Genomic DNA, 16,907 nt, shown 5'->3' on the forward strand with positions numbered 1-16,907 from the left:
TGTCCTGTCCTTTCATTAATTACAACTCCACTTGTGTTGTGTTGTTGATGATATACAGGCTGGAGCTTTGCTGTGTCCTCACTGAGCTAATGAAGAGGTTTCAGAGTGTGCACGCTGAACTGAGCGGGACGTTACAGAGAGCAGAAACCACCATCAGTGAAAAAGCCTCATACATGGGGAGAGATAACCTGCAGAGATTATACACAAAGGTATCACATGTCAACTGTTTTCTGAGTACAGCTGTATGATATATTAGATGTTCACATTAATAAGCAGTTGAACGGGTGTTCCCAATAAAGTGGCCACTGAGTGTCTCTTGTTTCTGCGTCTGTTATCAAGGTTCAGGAAACGAAAGCTGAGCTTCACCGCGCCGGAGGCGACATCGAGGACGTCCGCAGCGTCTGTCGGCAGATTCGCGCTCACCTGCGTCGGATGCCAGAGTGCGACGCCATCCTATTCGAGAGTGAAGCCGATACGCTCATGGACAGCTGGCTGGACGTGAGTGTAGCTGTCTTAAACTCTCAGTTTTGACCGATTATTCTGTGTTTTTTAGCCTTTATGTCACATTTAATGCCCTGTTGTAGTTTATAGTTGTTATTACTTGTTGATATTTTGTCTTTCACAACAAAAAAATCCTTTGTTTATATATGTATATGAGTATTTCTCTCCTTTATTTATTTATTATATATTGCCATTTGTCATCCTCCATATAACAAAGGTCACTGCTTTTTGTTCATAAAAGTGAGCCAAGTGAATTTTGAACTGTGATGTTTTTACCAAATTTCAAACAGAGCAGAATTTACTCCTTGCTTTGTTTCATATTTGATGAATGCATACATGTAAGTGAATAAGTAAAGCTTCTCCAATCCAACAGCTCACACAAAGAATACAAATACATATAAGATGCAAATCAAATTGATTAAAAGACGTAAAACAAGTACAAATAACAAGCCCATTGAAATTAAAACAATAAATAAAAAAGACATTTAAAAACGAGGCCTGTCTAATTTGCAGGAGACTGAATAGGATCATTTAGGATGAGCACAGGTTGGGTTTTCTGAAATGAGAGCTGTTGTTCACTGTGATCCTCGCAGATATCAGAGCGAACAGATTCCCACCTTGAAAACCTGCGTCTGGGCCTGACTCTGTGGGGTGGAGTCCTTCAGCTCGGAGCAGAGGTGGAGAACTGGACCTCCGCTAAAGTAAACACGTTTGTCCAGTCGCCATCTTTTCAGTCCGAGGACGACATCGAGGCGCTGAAGGTAAAAAACCCTCTTATAATCTCGCACGTCTCTTGACTGTCTAATGAGAAGATAAATGATTTTCACAGTTGCTTCAAATACTTATAAATAATCATGTTTATGTTTGCAGAGTGAGATTGTGTCCCAGGAGAAGCGAGTGGAGCATTTTGAACGTAAAGCCAGCGAGATTCAGTCGCTGCTTCAAAGCACAGACCCGCTGCTGGAGCTGCAGGTGCAACATGATGATGATGCTCACATGATGAGGATGATGATGATGATGATGATGATGAAACGATGGCGTCTCGGTTTTAAATGTTGTTTTGTTTTTTGTCCAGGTGACGGGGAACCAGATGAGGAAGAAGCTGGAGCAGCTGAAGGAGCTCGTTGCAGAATCCGAGGACGTTTACAGGCAGACGGTGGCTGCCAAGGAACAAATATCTGCCAGGACGACCGAGTGCTTCACATCCCTGCGAAGGATTCAGGAGTCTCTCCTCACTCTCGGGGGCTCAGACGTCGCAACAGTCCTCGCACAACTTAAAGTAAGTTAATAAAATAACACTAAAACTTTATATTAAGCTGTTCTAAGCTGTTATTTTCACCATTTGCTGCTGGAGCTCTAATAATGTAGTATTTAAAGCGACACTATCAGCAATAAATACTTATTTAGAACCTTCATTCATCTAATAATTAATCATACTCTTAAATGACTTAATTAATTTATTTGAAAAATTCTAATCTTAACAAAACTGTTTCACACCCCTCCCCAATCTTTCACTTGGTTCGCCCCGGAACCTTTAACCTGGTGTTTGTTCACCCTGGGAAGCTATTTGCCCAAACACCATGAGCAGCAGAGAGAAGTAACCAAACAAATGTGTTAAAATAACAAACAAACTGTAGAATGTTTGTAATAATAAAACTCGCCGAATGAAGCTGTGACACGGTGACATGAAGTCCTGACGCTGAAACGTGGATTTTTATTCTCCTCCTCTTCAGGATTTGTGTCTGAAGCTCCAGAGCCAGGATGAACAAGCAGAGGGTTTGATTGAGGATCTGCAGGTTCTGTCCTCCATCTCCAGTCCGCATGGTCTGCAGAGTCTGTGCGCGGGAGTCGTCCGGCTGCAGGAGGAAGTCCGAAACTCGCACCGGCTCTTCTCTGAGGTGGAAGAACGCACTCAGCGGAACATCCAGGATCTGGACAGGTACCAGAGAAAGGACCTGTCATCTAATGTGCACAGTGGAGTGTTGATTTACAGCAACTGTGTGTCATGAAACCACATATAATTCAATCTTGTATTGTTGTCCAATAGCTGTTTTTTTGCTTGACGACTCAGTGGGAGCCTGCAAAAAGACATGTAGCTCAACTAATGCCAAACAATGAAGCACTAGTGTAGAGTCAGTTAGTCACATGACATGGAAACTATTGCGAAAAAAAGGATTCTCAATCAATATATAGTTTTTTAAATTTATAAAAATGTGAGGATTAAATTTAATGTTAAATGTAATACCTGAAATAATGTAAGAAATAACCAAATCTGTTATTGTGATTCAGACATATTTAGTATTATATTCTGTCACCTCACTAGCAGCTGCAGCCATGTTTTCATTATCAATAACAAGAAATTAAGTGAAAGGCTGCATGAAATCGATCAGCTGGGCCCTGAGTTTGAGACCTCTGCTCTAGAGTAGTTTACCACAATAAGCGAAATAAATAATCCTCTCATCCACAGGTCGCCCGCTGCACGTATGTTGTCACTTTTTAATCTACATTGTGTTGTACATTTTTTTCAGGCTGCAAATGGAGTGTGAGCATTTGGAGCGATGGCTTCAAGGCGCTGAGGAAAAAGCAGGCAAGGGGGAGGATGTTATTCTCCTGCAAGAGGAAGCTCTTAAACTAAGGTAACTAAGGTGTATGTTCTTTTAGGAAAAAAACCCTGTAGAATCTGTAGAAACTGAGACCCCTACCCCTATTATTAAGGAATAATGAGCTGTTAATCAGGGCTGTATAACAATGAGTATTTAGGTTAAATCCATTGACACAATACTGTAAATCAGTGTCTGTCTCTACACATGAATACATACATTTACTCATAAGATTAACCCTTATTTAAGATGATAGCAGCATTTCCCTTTGTGATTTGTGACTTAACTCGACCTGCGCACATGGATTATAGAGGTGTGTATCGCCTTAAGATGACTGTGGGATGAAGGTGTCTCACTATTGACTAGTTCATTGTTTGTTGACTCACCAAAGTAGGAAAATGATACAGTGAGAGATACTGTAATTAATGTCACAAACCTGTTTCTATCCTGCTTTCTATTTCCATTTACAATGCAGCAGTAGATGGCCTTATTAAAAGCCAGTAAATAATTAGAAGTTAAATCCTCATGTGACTGTTTGGAAAGATGAGGTCAAACATTAGTATGTAAAGCATTTTGCACTGCAGAGACACTGCACCTTTTAAATATACTGTACATTGTGTTACATGGGTTGTGTCTTTCTCAGCCTTTTTGCCTCAATTTTTTGTGTTTCTTTTATATACAACGTGCAAATAAAGCAAACTAAACTGTTAATTTAATGTTTCCAAGTATTGTTATTGTGAAGCACGTGTGCAGGAATTGTACAAATTTCCAAATGGGATTAAAAAATAATGCCTCAATTCAAGTTTTCCCCGAATAAATAATACACCACAAAATTCTACAAAACTGTCATCCAACCAAAGGGAAGAGTGTTATATTTGCATAAATAAAGTGAATTATTATTGAGTTATTTTCTACACTTTGGGCACGGCTTAGTTTTTTATGTCCATATTAACATCTGATATTGTGAATTAACAGTTTCCAAACGTCACGCCCCCGCTGTTTTCTCTCTTTCTTTTCAGAGTGAGGACAGACGTCCTCAGTCGGCTCGTGTCGTCCTTGCAAAGCAGTGACCTTCAGCAAACGGCGCCGGTGCTTGAAAGCAGCAAACTTTTGCAGCGATGCCGCAACTTCTACGCTGTCGTTCTACACGGAGAAGAAGAGAAGCAGCGTTCTCAGCCTCAATCAACTGAGGTGAACACGTGTGCATTTATATCGGATAAAACTGGCAGGAAGTGCAGTGCACAGGTCCTTGAAATCCTTAAAAGTCTGTGAATTTGAAAAGAAAATGTTCTTGACCCTTGTCTTTGGAAATTCCCTAAATAGACATGGGTCATTAAAAGTGCTTGAATTTTGTGCAAGAAAGGAGTAAAAGTTCATAAAAAATGATTAATGTTCAGGTTAATGTTCACATTTAGAAATTCAAAAGGTTTGATTTATTTTTTAACTTAAATTATATATAAAAGAAACCCACTCCTCTTCAATATTTGAATATAAGAGCTAAGAACATTCAGATACGTGACCTTGAAACCAAATGTTTGCATGATCTCTAATTCCTACACATTTAATAACTTTTTTGAATGACTTTTTTTCTGAAGATTATATGACAGTATATATTATTTATGGCATATTTATATAGGGTGTGATGTATATGCACAGTGTTAACTAATAAATCCGCAAGAACCTATACAGACAAAAGGATAAATAAAACAAAAACAGTAAGTAAAATTAAAGTGCCTCAACACCCAAATCCTAAACCTTGGGGAACTAAAATTGAGTAAATGTAACTAAGTAAAGGTTTTGTTTATACATGTTTTACACAAGGTTTCCAGTAGATTATATGATCTGGTCTCTCATCTTTCACATAAAAACTAAGATTTTTCTATTTATCATACCACAGAAGATGTTGATGCATCATTGTCTCTACTCTTCAGACATTGCTGGAAGACTCGGCAAACCTAGGAACACAAACGTCCCAACTTGAAGCACCGAAGGACTCGATCGCTGACGGTGTCACCGCCGAGGCTCACGGCAGCCTCTCCGACCTCCAGCAACACAGGAGGGCGCTAGACAGCAGCAGCATCACAGAAACTCTCCTCACAGAGAACAGCAGCCTGACAGCTCATCAAGTGAAGGACGAGCTCTCCAGTGTTCACGCGGCTGTGAAAGATCTGGCAGAAAATGTTGGAAACCTGCGCGTCAACCGTGACGTGAGGCAGCTCAAACAGCAGTGGCGCGTCATACAGGTAACGGACACTCATTGTGATCGAGTGAGAGTAGCTTCAATGAATTCACCTATTTACAACAACTCAAACATTAAAAATAAATCTATAAAAGCTTGAGTGTTTTCAATTTTGCGCCTCTCAGGACGTTGAAAGCAGGCTGACAGAGTTGGCCTCCAGAGTTCACAGTCTGCAGGACACTGACGAGTCCAGCGTCACACAGGAAGTCCCCCCTCCGGAAGCCACTGTGAACGTCAATGGAGTCACTAAAGACTTTGACAGGTACGACACAGAAGTCACATCCCTCAGAATGATCTGACTCACCAGTAATGTTGTGTGTACAGCACAAAACACAGAGGTCATTCAGTGTTTCAACTCCGAAAACTACATCAACATTTTACCAAATATCCGACTCATACCTGTATCAAAATAAACTAGAGCTATTTCCTATGCAGGAATTCATAATTCACTGTTTTTGTTGTGTTGTTTCGCCTCTTTCTTTTTTTGCGTTTGTTCCAACTGCAGCCTCCGCTCCGTCTTTCTCCAGAAGAAGCAGGAGTGTGCAGAGGCCACTGCTAACAGGGTGAAGGAGGTGGTCGGGCAGCTGCGGCACTGGAGGCAAACAGTAGCTGAACCGGCATCACTCGGCCAGGTAATAACTCCTTTTCCTGTTTCATATGAAACACAGTAATCTGGGCTTCTGACTCGGACCCCGGCAATTAAGTTAATCCACATCCATTATCCACAATAATAAAACTGTGGCTTGAAATATGTGAATTTGAGACTGAAAGCACTTCCCTGAAAATGAGAGAGGCTGAAACATTCAATGAACTTTGAATTTGTGCCGGCACAAAAACTTTCATTCTTTCTTTTTTTTGTAGTGCTGTATGTGCTTTGAAGGAATAAATCTAAATCTATCCATTATCCATATTTTTGTGCCCTTATTTAAAAAAAAAGCATGTGACTCATTTTGTGTAACTGAACATCATGAACATGTTGTGACTCATTTTTATCATCGGCCTGAGAGACTGTTCGTCCTTTTACTTGTTTTTAATTTTTTCTGTATGTTTCGTTGTGGAATTAAACAAATACTTTATTTACATGATGTTTTAGTGTGTGTATATTCATCCAAATTGTATTTTATTATCCATAAACTTTTCCAGAATGGACGGTGGCCTTCACATACCAAACAGGAAGTCTTTCCTCCTTTTTCTGTAGTTAGCATACGAAAGTTAAGATGCATGCTGTGACCCTTGTAGAAACATGGCGACACAAAATGACAGCCTCTGTAAAATCTAGGCCCTTAACAAATCCATAAGGATACCAAGAACTGTTTGAGCACCGCTTGTGCAGGTAGCTGTGAGTTATAAAGAGAGTTTTACTGTTTCTTGTTGTTAAAACTACTGAAGTTGTTCACCTGTCTTTGCTCCGTTAGGCAGCTGCCGATGAAGGTTTGCAGCTTCAACAATATCTCAGAGAGTTACTCGCAGACAAAGATTTTCTTCCAAACATTTTGGGAACAACAGCCTCGAAGGACCTGCAGAAAAAAGCCTCTATTGCTCTCACTGAAAGCTCCTGTGTACTTAATGCCTTGTCTGAATGCCAGGTGAGTTTCGTCCCTGTACCTGAATCTCTCGGCACAAAGCGATAACGACAATCATTTTCTGTGTGAGATTAATACTTGTGTTCAATTTCCTTGGGTTTTGTGTAGATAACTCAAGGTCCAAATGAAGTGGAACTGGACAAAAGGGAGACGCACGGATCACATTCTGCTTCACTGGTGGCCGTGTGTCCTCCAGAGCCTCCTTCCCTTTCTGCAGCAGATGAGGGAATGTCGGAAAGTGATCGGAATGAAAGTCCGATCGTTACCAAAGCCTTGGTCAGCATTTTAGAAAGAGAGCGTCCTTCGACTGAGCCGGCCGCAAACAATTTAGGAGGATCTAATATGGAAGCTGTAAGAGACGTGGAACGAGAAGACATTTTAGTCAGGAGCTTTACGCAATCAGCCAAAAACGGTGCCTTAGAACGTAATCACGTCCCAAATACAAAGATCCCACATGAGCCTTCTGTTGAAATCCAACAGTTGACTTCAAAATCAAACTTGATAAATGATCTTGAGCCAGATGAAGGTCTTGGCAACATTAACACTGATAGCAGCCTTCAGACGCTTTCTGGAAATAAAATGAAACCTTTAGAGTCAGATTCACGTGAACCTGAACCACTGCAGGAAGACGCTACGTCAGTCCTGGACTGTAACACATCTGTGGCCGCGACACACAAAGACTTCCCACCTTCTGCCACTGAAGCGATGGCACAACCAAAGGGAACGACGGATGCTCTTGAGCGACTGACTCCAAAGACTGTGTACACGATAGTGCTGGAGATGGAGCCACGCGTCGCGTCGGAGAGGGAAAACGTCGGCGCGGAGCTGATCGCAGAAGTTTCTAACACGGGCTTCACTAAGCAGAGACTGGACCTGCTTTCAAAATCACTCAGCCCCAAATCTAACAAAACAGACGTCTTGAGGAAAAACCATTTAGCTGCACATTTAGAGACGATTAAAGATTTTAAAGATGGTCAAGAAAAGGAGAGGGATATGGAGGTGACGCCAAAGAGTGTGTTTACAATAGTGTTGGACATGGAGACGCCTGTGCGACAGGGAAGGGGAAACGTTGAACCACGCTCGAATATCACAGAAGAACGTCTTGAACCAAAATTGTCAGAAAAGTCCTTGACAATGAGCACAGAGGTTAACGATGTACAATCTACAAGTGCCATATTACCAGAATCCCCAGAGGTATATCACGACATGGCATTTAATTCCTCCACATGTCGGCTCACTGCAGCAGAAGCAACGTTTCCCAGTGTCAAACTGGACGCGACAGATCTGTGTCACACAGAGAGCTCAGTCCTGGGCGCGGTGGAAAGTCCGGTGCAGAGCGGAGACACCTTCACTGAAACTGGTGGCGATGAGCAGACGATGGGTGCCGACACTGCAGACGGCGCAGGTACGGGAGGAGCAGCAGAGTTGACAGAAGGAGGAAACGCAGAGGAGGCGAGTGGCTCTGAAGGCCCGGAGTCCAACAAGCACCAGGAGGTGACAAAAAGACGAGGCATCGCTTTGTTGCTAGGAGATGATGGTGAAGACGAGTTACCTGCATCGCTGGAAGACGCAGAGGAGACGCAGGAACAGGTGGGCTTCATTTTAAACTTTATTCAAAGCACATTATAATAGTAGTATGGTTCTAATTTTATAATAGGGAAAGAATTGTGTGATAATACCATTTTATTATCATAGTCATCACAATGTGATGGTAATGGCGTGCTGACAGAAAATATCTCTGGGACTTTCAGGAATTTCAACTTATTCATTTCTACATCTTGAGTCACAAATAACACTATTATACAATCAGAATAATAATTTTTTATTTTTTTAAAGATATTTCTGCTAAAAGTACTAATTCGGCAACTTAGTTTTGGCTTGCTCCATCCATGTTTCACCTTAGCAGGCGCTATAGAGCCTTGTTGCAACGCACAGGTCAGAGCACTATGACAATATCGCATTCTTGCCACACCTGACCTCCAGGCCAAGTTTCCAGAGTTTTTATGCGCGTTAACCCCCTCAAAAATGCCCGGAAAGCCACAGAATGATAATAATAATAATAATAATAATAATAATAATAATAATAATAATAATCTGAGGTTCCTCGTGCCTCAGATTATTATTATTATTATTGTACCTTTTCGGCCCCTGGCGTTCATGCTCGGGCTGTAATTAATACTTAATAGTCATTATAGCGTTGCCTAAAAAACAAATCTAGATCTAATTATTTGCACACTACAGTATATGCTCACAATAATAGCTTTATTCACCACCAAATAATTTTTTTCATTCTTGATTCATGTCTCTGAACTTGTGTTTCTATTTTGTGTGCGTTTTAGAATCGCAATACAAAGTGCTGTGCAGTACATGGTGGATAAACATAAAAGAGAAGAGTAATAAATAGATATGCAAACATAATATAAACAACTAAAAACAATTGGGACAATTATACAAGTATATATACTGTAAGTACCGAGATACAATCCTCTTCAAAACATGTCATCTCAACCCTAATAAACAGTTTTACCAATCTCATTACACTATTTTTGACATGACATGAATACGAGTGTTATACATCTGCTCTTCTGTCTCCATCTCAATCCCCCCACCTCTCTTCTCTGTCTCCTTTTTCTTTTCCCTCCCACCTCTCTTCCATTTTCTCCTTTCACCACAACCGGTCGAGGCAGATGGCAGCACATCTTTGAGCCTGGTTCTTCCTGTTAAAAGGGAGTTTTTGTTTTGATGTTGTTTTCTTTGTTCTTCTTCACTAACACAAGTTTTTTGCTCATCGTGTGAACTGTTGGGTTTCTCTTCTCTATTCTTCTCTCAATAATATCATAATATTTCTGCCCCTTATTATGTAAAAGTGCATGTTGTGATTTGGTGCTACACAAATAAAATTTGAATTGATTGATAAACATTTTCTTTTACTTAGGGTAATATATCGGTAATTGTCATCACCAAGCTATTACCTTAATATTAATTTGGGTTACGATATAATCCCAGTATTTAAATCAAGATATAATATTATCACAATATTTAAGTCATGATACGATATCACGATATGATACGATATCATCACGATATTTAAGTCACGATATGATATGATATTATCACGCTATTTAAGTCACAATATGAAATGATATTATCACAATATTTAAGTCACAATATGATACAATATTATAACGATAATTAAGTCACAATGTGATACGATATTATCACGATAATTAAGTCACAATGTGATTTGATATTATCACGATATTTAAGTCACAATATGATACAATATTATCACAATAATTAAGTCACAAAATGAAACGATATTATCATGATCATTAAGTCACAATGTGATACGATATTATCATGATATTTAAGTCACAATATGATACGATATTATCACGATATTTAAATCAAGATACAACAATATATTATTACGATATTTAAGTCATGATACAATATTATCCCAATATTTAAGTCATGTTACGATATCACAGTATATAAGTAACAATACAACAATATGTTGTCACAATATGTAAGTCATGACATGATAGTATCCCGATATTTAAGTCACAATGATATTATCACAATACATTATTTTCAAGATATTTAAGTCACCATATATTACAATATTATATTATTTGTAACTGTTGCTAAAATATAAATAAATAATCAATACTTGGTCTCAAAAGTGATATAATATCACCATGGAAAATATTGTGATATCTCACTGTATCAATTTTTTTCCCCCCATCCCATTTTTACTGTAATATTATGTCTTTATTACCACACTATTACATTGTTATAACCAAGCTGGAAACCACAACATTACCTCCCTATTGAAAAAACCCAAATGATTAGAATACTATATCACACAATTGCCATGATGACCAAATTTGATGCCAGTATTTTGACATTATCAGATTAGATCATTTATACTGCATGTAGCCATTGATCTGAATTGGCTATAATGTTGTGTTTATTATTCATGCAATTTTTTAAAAAAAGACCTCCAGTGTTTGATTTTCAGCTTTTAAAGTTTAAGAAACAGAATATGAAAAGTAAAACAAATTTAACACATTTTTCCTCCTACTAAAGAAATCTGAGTGATGGAAAATAAGTGTGTCTGATGCCCCCAGACAAATTCACAGCCTTTGCTACCTTAAATTTCACACATCAAACATGGTCTTCTGTGACATTTATGAGCTATTCTCCTGCCCTGATCTTAGCTTCACAGTAAAGTGGGTGGTTGTTGCTTTTTTTTTGACATTTCACGACTGTCGTTTTATCCTTAAGTTTTACCCTTGATATGGCTGGAACTCATTTGTCTCTAAGTGTATTTATTCCTGTCGCCGTCTGGCATTTGAATGTCATCACTCAAATGCATGTTCTTGTCCAGTCCTTAGTTATTTTTGATAAACTTTCATAATAATAGACAGGGAAAAAATGTAGTTCTCTGTTCTTTCTGCCTTGTTCAGGATTGTGTGACTGATAACATCAGTTCAGGTGACCCAGTTTGACGCTGTCACTGAACAAGCTAAATGGTATCCAGCCCTTGTGCAGTGCTTGTTTTCCTGCTGTCAACGCGTCTGCACGTTAAAGTATACCAGTGTTCACACAAAAAAACCAACAACAAAAAGTCCAAAAGAAAAAAAAAAGAATTATATAAAAGTCTAAGAGTCTGAGACAGAAACTGGATTTTTCCTTTTTTTCCCTGGCACCTGTTGTGTTTTCGAACCAGCTCCACAGACAGGATCATAAATTAGGTATGAAAGGGGAAAAATAAAGATATCAAGGAAGAAATATGACACATAAAACCCGAACGTCCATGAAAACTGAGGATGTACTTACTACAAAAAAACAGCAGGAGACAGAAAACGACGAGTGACAACTGCCAATATCAATGGAGAGACTGCAGTAACTTTAGAATTCTTTAGTTTTTAGATGTTTTTCAAGCCACTCTTTCAAGTAACTCTATTGTGAGTAATAAATGAACTGTGATTGTCCTTAAATTCCCCTTTAAATACCAGAATACTTGTATTAAAAGACACCAATTTGTTGATTTTAATTTTGCACTGTAGAAGCTGCAGCTTGAGTATAAATGACAGGTGCATGTAAATATGATTTAGATATTACTAGCTTGTTCTTTTTAGCTGTGGGCCTTTTGTTTACTTACCTTTTATTTAGAAAAATGACATGTTAAAGTATACTTTTAAACTAATTTAGAAAAATGTGAGAATAATCTGCCCACTGCTGGAACCAGATGGCTTTTAAATCTGCCTCAAATATAACCTTTAAACGGGAAACTGCTCAGATTTCTGCTGCTTTCACTGCATCTTAATCTGGAATTTAACTATTTAATCTTGCATAACTGGTAGTTTGTTGTTTGCTCTCCATATCTTACAATTAGATTCTGTAAGATATTTAAAAATCTCTTAATATTTTACGCATTTTACAACATTGTTGTTGATTTTGTTTAACTGTTTGTGTTTGTGCTTTTCTCTTGACATTTTCCCCCGTGTTCTTCTTTTATATTTAAAAAGCACGTCGTGTGACCTCTGTGTAAAACGATACACTGAGTGTTTGAACTGTTACCTAGCGATCACAGTGATCCCCTTTTGTCAACGTAAAACCACTTTTTGAATCGCATCCCGGCCTCTTGCAACATGAGAAGGAAACACTATTATGAGTCAAACTTGATTCTTACAGTATAAAATATCAGAAACACTATCTCTGCGGTGTTGCTTTATCCCCGTCAGTGAGTCAGTTGTACGTTTTCACACTCTTCTCTACCTACACCCTTTCACAACACATGTCCTGGTCATACTTAAACGCACTTTAAAGGGCGCCTCCCCTGTTTGTCGCCTAGTATCCCAGGTAAATAAACATGTTCCACTCTGGTGATTCCCATGTCTAACCAAGCTATTACAAATCAGCTGGGGCGGGAGAAGGCAGCATTTACTTATTCATAGATGAATAGACAAAGTCTATGTCCCTCAGGGCAGAACTGCTCCCTACACAGGCACATTCTTCAGTCAAGTTAACTGACTCGCCGGGCCACTGTCAACACAGTAGTAGCAGCAACGCTCACTCGCCGTGGAGCAGGGGACGAACAGGAAGCTCCCTTATTATCTGTAAGCAAACACAGGAGAGGAAGAAGAAGAAGAAAGATGAAATGTTGACACCACCCCTGTCCTCTGTGTTTGCAGCCTCAGACGCAAGAAGACGCGGAGCCTGAGAGGACGGCGCTGGGTTTGTCCACTGCGGAGACAAAGATGTCCCACAAAAGCAGCTCCGCAACAATGCTGGATATTTTATCCGACATACAGAGCCTGGTGGAGAGGGGAAACATAATAAATGTGAGTATCAAGTGGTTGAAACGGCACCTGTCTGACGAATCATATGTTGTGAGTCAATACAGAGAGTATGAGGTTTAAAATGTGTTTACAGGAGCTTATATTTGAACAAATGATTTACTGTCTGTGTAGATTCTCATTCATCCATGTCATAGTTCTCTAAAAGTATTTGAATTAGTGGCAACTGGACAGAAAATGCTTCTTCATTTCAGTTAGAGGTGAATCATCTCCATGAAATCTACTTGCTACTGATTCAATTTCTTTTTGTTAAAATGAAAATGTTGTTATTTCCAAACAGGGCAGTGATGAGATGGGAGTAACAGTTGTTTGAATGATGTATTCCCATGATGCTGCTGACAGGAAGTGATACAGGAAGCACCTAAAGGGTACAATGGTTTCCTGCTGGTGTCTAATGACCCACACTTTATCATTCACTTTGTGTACATAGTGCATTTCCTATCTTTATTCAGTAGCTTTCATTTTGAGAGTATTATTTTTTCATTTTGGAACAATTTCCTCCCTGAAAATCCTGCTCTCATGCTCTCAAACAGCTGCAGAAGCATCCTGAGCATGAGATGAAGGATTTCAAACTGAATCATATGAGACACTTATGCAACAACAGTGTATCTGAGTGCAGATAAAAAAAAACCACTGTTCTTATCTGAACAGGAGCCATGTGAGAGAGCGAGAGAGAGAGTGTGCGTGCAGGGTTTATCCAAATCCATTCAAGACCATGCTCTTGAATCGAGATAAGGAAGAAACTCAGTATTTGTCAACAAGTCATGTCAACAAGTGACTTGGTATCAAAAAGCATGAAAATAGAACCCACGTACCATGAACAAATTAGCATCTTCTCTTTATTGAGACAATACAAAATTGATATTCTTGCCCTTTTTTTTCATGTTTGCTGCCAGTTTTGCAACAAAGCTTCAGTTTCTCACTAAATTCATTTATTTATTTTGTTTGTTAATGTTATGATTGAATAGAGGACACCACACATTGATCTAAAGTGGTATGTGAAGTCGTCTCCTGGCGAACCAGAGATTCGGTTGGTACGAACCGTCCAGCAGGTCCTGGCGTGTCGATACCAGCCGGCACAACTCGATGCCACAGCTATGGCCAAACAGCTGGAGGAGGCTGAGGTACGTAAAGTACTGATGCTTACTTCATATTCTTACTTTGCACCAACGGACTAAGTTGTTGTCCGTCGTCCATCGCAGGAGTACAGGTCCTGTGTGCAGGAGCAGGTATCGGCTATGAAAAGCGCGAGCGATGCCACAGACTGTGACCCGAATGCCCCGAAGAGAGCTGAAGAACGGCGGAGTGCTGCTCTGCTCGAAGCCTCTGCTACGGTGCAGGTGAAAGCGGCACAGCTGGATCAGGTCAAACAGTATCACAGACAGATGAAGATGGCTCGAGCTCTTCTGCAGGTCTTAGCTGCTGAGAAGGAAAGCATGAGCTTGTGAGTCGTTTATTGATCTGAAAGTAAAACCTTTTGTTTATGTGGTTGATGTATAAAGATTGGTGATGTTTTTGTGTTGTGGATTTTGTCAGAAATGCTTTGGGGAGCAGCGCTGTTCAAGCTGAGAAACTTCATGCTCTGCTGCAAACCATGGAAAGGAAGAAGGACGTCATGGAGGAGCTGCTTCACCTAAGCAGCCAGTTATCAGCGCACTTGAGCGATGCCGAGAGTTCGGGCGCTCTCCTTGCCCAGCTTGGAGATGTCCAAGAGGAATGGAGGCTATTAGAAGGAAGTATCAAGAGAGCTCTGCGACACGCCGCAAACTCTGCCTCTCAGTCCTCTGTTCTCATCAAAGAGGCCGAACACCTGAAAGCCAAGCTTGAAGATCTTCACAAATCCAGCCCTCAAAGCAATGACGGCAAAAGCGCTTTAGAACTAGCTTGTCTGACCACGGATGTAAAACTCTATAACCAGCTTTATTTACACTTAAAATCCCAGTCGGACGCTCTCGTCAATTTCTCCGTGGGTCAGAAGGAGAAGAATGAGATCCAGAATAAGCTTCAGGAGCTGGAGTCATTGCTCGACGTCACCAAGAAAATGCTCAGCACTTTCGCAGGTAGCTGTGGAGGAACGTCGTTAACCAGGATCAATAAACAATTACAGGACTTGATCATCTGGGCCAAACAGGCAGAAAACCACATCTCTATTGGGAAAAAACTAGCTCTCTTCCCAGAGGAAGCGCGCAGTCAAATTGTTGACATGAAGAAATTTCAAACGGATATCTTGTCCCAGTGGTCTAAAATGCAAGCACAGATAGAGGAGATAAAAGAAGTAGCTTCTGATATGGAAAAAGAGGAAAGTGACCAAGTAGTGAAGACAGTGGAAGACCTTTATGAAGCCATTGCTGACAGTTTGGATCATGTTCTTGGCACGATGAAGAACCACCTACAGAAGAGGGAGAAACTGTTATCCCAGTTGGCTAGCTTGGACGCCTGGCTAGCACAATCGCATGCTACAAGAGACGTGTATTCCCATGTCGAAAATGTTTCCAAGGCTGACGTCCAAAAGCTGCAGAGTGAGCTGGAGAGGCACAGGTTAGCCACCGTGGAGATCCAGAGCAAGCTAAAACTGGTGGAGGCCATGGAAGAAAGTTGCAAGGACATCGCAGAGGGGTTGAGTCCAGGAGAGAGCCGCTACCTTGTCAACAGACTGTCAGGCCTTTGGACAGAATTGGATGGACTGCTAGCTCATGAGAAAGCAACCAGCTGGGAATTAGAGGAGCTGATTCATGAGCGAACCTCTTCAGATGAGGAGTTATCAACCATCCAGAGTAACCTGAAGGAAATTTCTACTGATCTGGAGAAGCGAAGTTTCCCCTTAAGGCAGGAAACACTTTCAATGTTAGCGCAAGTGATGCACATGCTAATGGAGAATCAGTGTCAGGTACAAGAGCTTCAGCACTGTCATGAGGCCAAGCGAAGTGCCTTGCTGTGCACCATCGGGGAACTGCAGGACAGGTGCAAAGCTCTTCGCCTCAGTGCCTTTGAGCAACACAAATATCTGCACCTGAGGAGACAAATGGAGGAATCTAGGGACATTGCCAACGAGCAAGTCCAGCGTGCCAGAGATAGAACAATCAGTGTGGATGAGAGGTTCAGATTATGCCAAACCCTCCTGGTGGAACTTCCTCTGATGAAGACACAGTGTCAAGAAGCAGGAGACCAATTAGAGGCCATCGCTCATGAGCTGCACCCATCCCAGCTTAATTCAGAGAGGCTGAGGATTCAACACACCGTGGAAACTTTGGTGACTTGGGAGCATTCTGTCACAGATGATATCAAAAACCTCGAGGCCAAGCTCCTGTCAGGACTGCACCTTTCCTCTGAACATCCTGCTTTAACTGAGCTCTTCCAAAGAACAACAGTGGAGCTGGATGAAGCCAAACCAGTCAGTCCAGATGAGAAAGCAATCGACGGTGCGCTGCGAAGATCCTGGGTCATTTGGAGAAATATGAAGTCTGGGATGCGGGTGTTAAAAGCTCTGGGAAGGAAAGAAAACATTAACCTGAAGAACGACGAGGAGCTTAACTCACTTATAGACACAGCTATACAGAAGTGTCATGTGCGAATGGTAAGCTTGAATATGCTTTATTTTAATCTCCTGCCTTTTACT

The 16,907-nt window shown here is 40.5% G+C and overlaps 1 protein-coding gene across 5 annotated transcripts in view; it reads left to right on the plus strand.

Annotated features, from left to right (window-relative positions):
* Window positions 1-16,907, plus strand: part of LOC122783945 (nesprin-2) — a 70,758-nt gene that overhangs the window by 86 nt on the left and 53,765 nt on the right. For 4 of the 5 annotated variants that reach the window (XM_044048923.1, XM_044048922.1, XM_044048920.1 and 1 more), the window contains exons 2-18: window positions 59-209; window positions 340-498; window positions 1,095-1,262; window positions 1,372-1,473; window positions 1,577-1,780; window positions 2,235-2,440; window positions 3,030-3,137; window positions 4,121-4,292; window positions 5,033-5,344; window positions 5,466-5,602; window positions 5,846-5,972; window positions 6,756-6,926; window positions 7,032-8,513; window positions 13,127-13,276; window positions 14,260-14,415; window positions 14,494-14,735; window positions 14,828-16,865. In XM_044048923.1, coding sequence (XP_043904858.1) covers window positions 90-209; window positions 340-498; window positions 1,095-1,262; window positions 1,372-1,473; window positions 1,577-1,780; window positions 2,235-2,440; window positions 3,030-3,137; window positions 4,121-4,292; window positions 5,033-5,344; window positions 5,466-5,602; window positions 5,846-5,972; window positions 6,756-6,926; window positions 7,032-8,513; window positions 13,127-13,276; window positions 14,260-14,415; window positions 14,494-14,735; window positions 14,828-16,865 — 6,054 coding nt within the window. In that variant the 5' untranslated portion in view covers window positions 59-89. The remainder of the gene's footprint in view (window positions 1-58; window positions 210-339; window positions 499-1,094; window positions 1,263-1,371; window positions 1,474-1,576; window positions 1,781-2,234; window positions 2,441-3,029; window positions 3,138-4,120; window positions 4,293-5,032; window positions 5,345-5,465; window positions 5,603-5,845; window positions 5,973-6,755; window positions 6,927-7,031; window positions 8,514-13,126; window positions 13,277-14,259; window positions 14,416-14,493; window positions 14,736-14,827; window positions 16,866-16,907) is intronic. The other variant, XM_044048924.1, reaches the window with a different exon arrangement.

This window comes from Solea senegalensis, linkage group LG17 (assembly GCF_019176455.1).
Source record: "Solea senegalensis isolate Sse05_10M linkage group LG17, IFAPA_SoseM_1, whole genome shotgun sequence".
Lineage (NCBI taxonomy): Eukaryota > Metazoa > Chordata > Actinopteri > Pleuronectiformes > Soleidae > Solea > Solea senegalensis.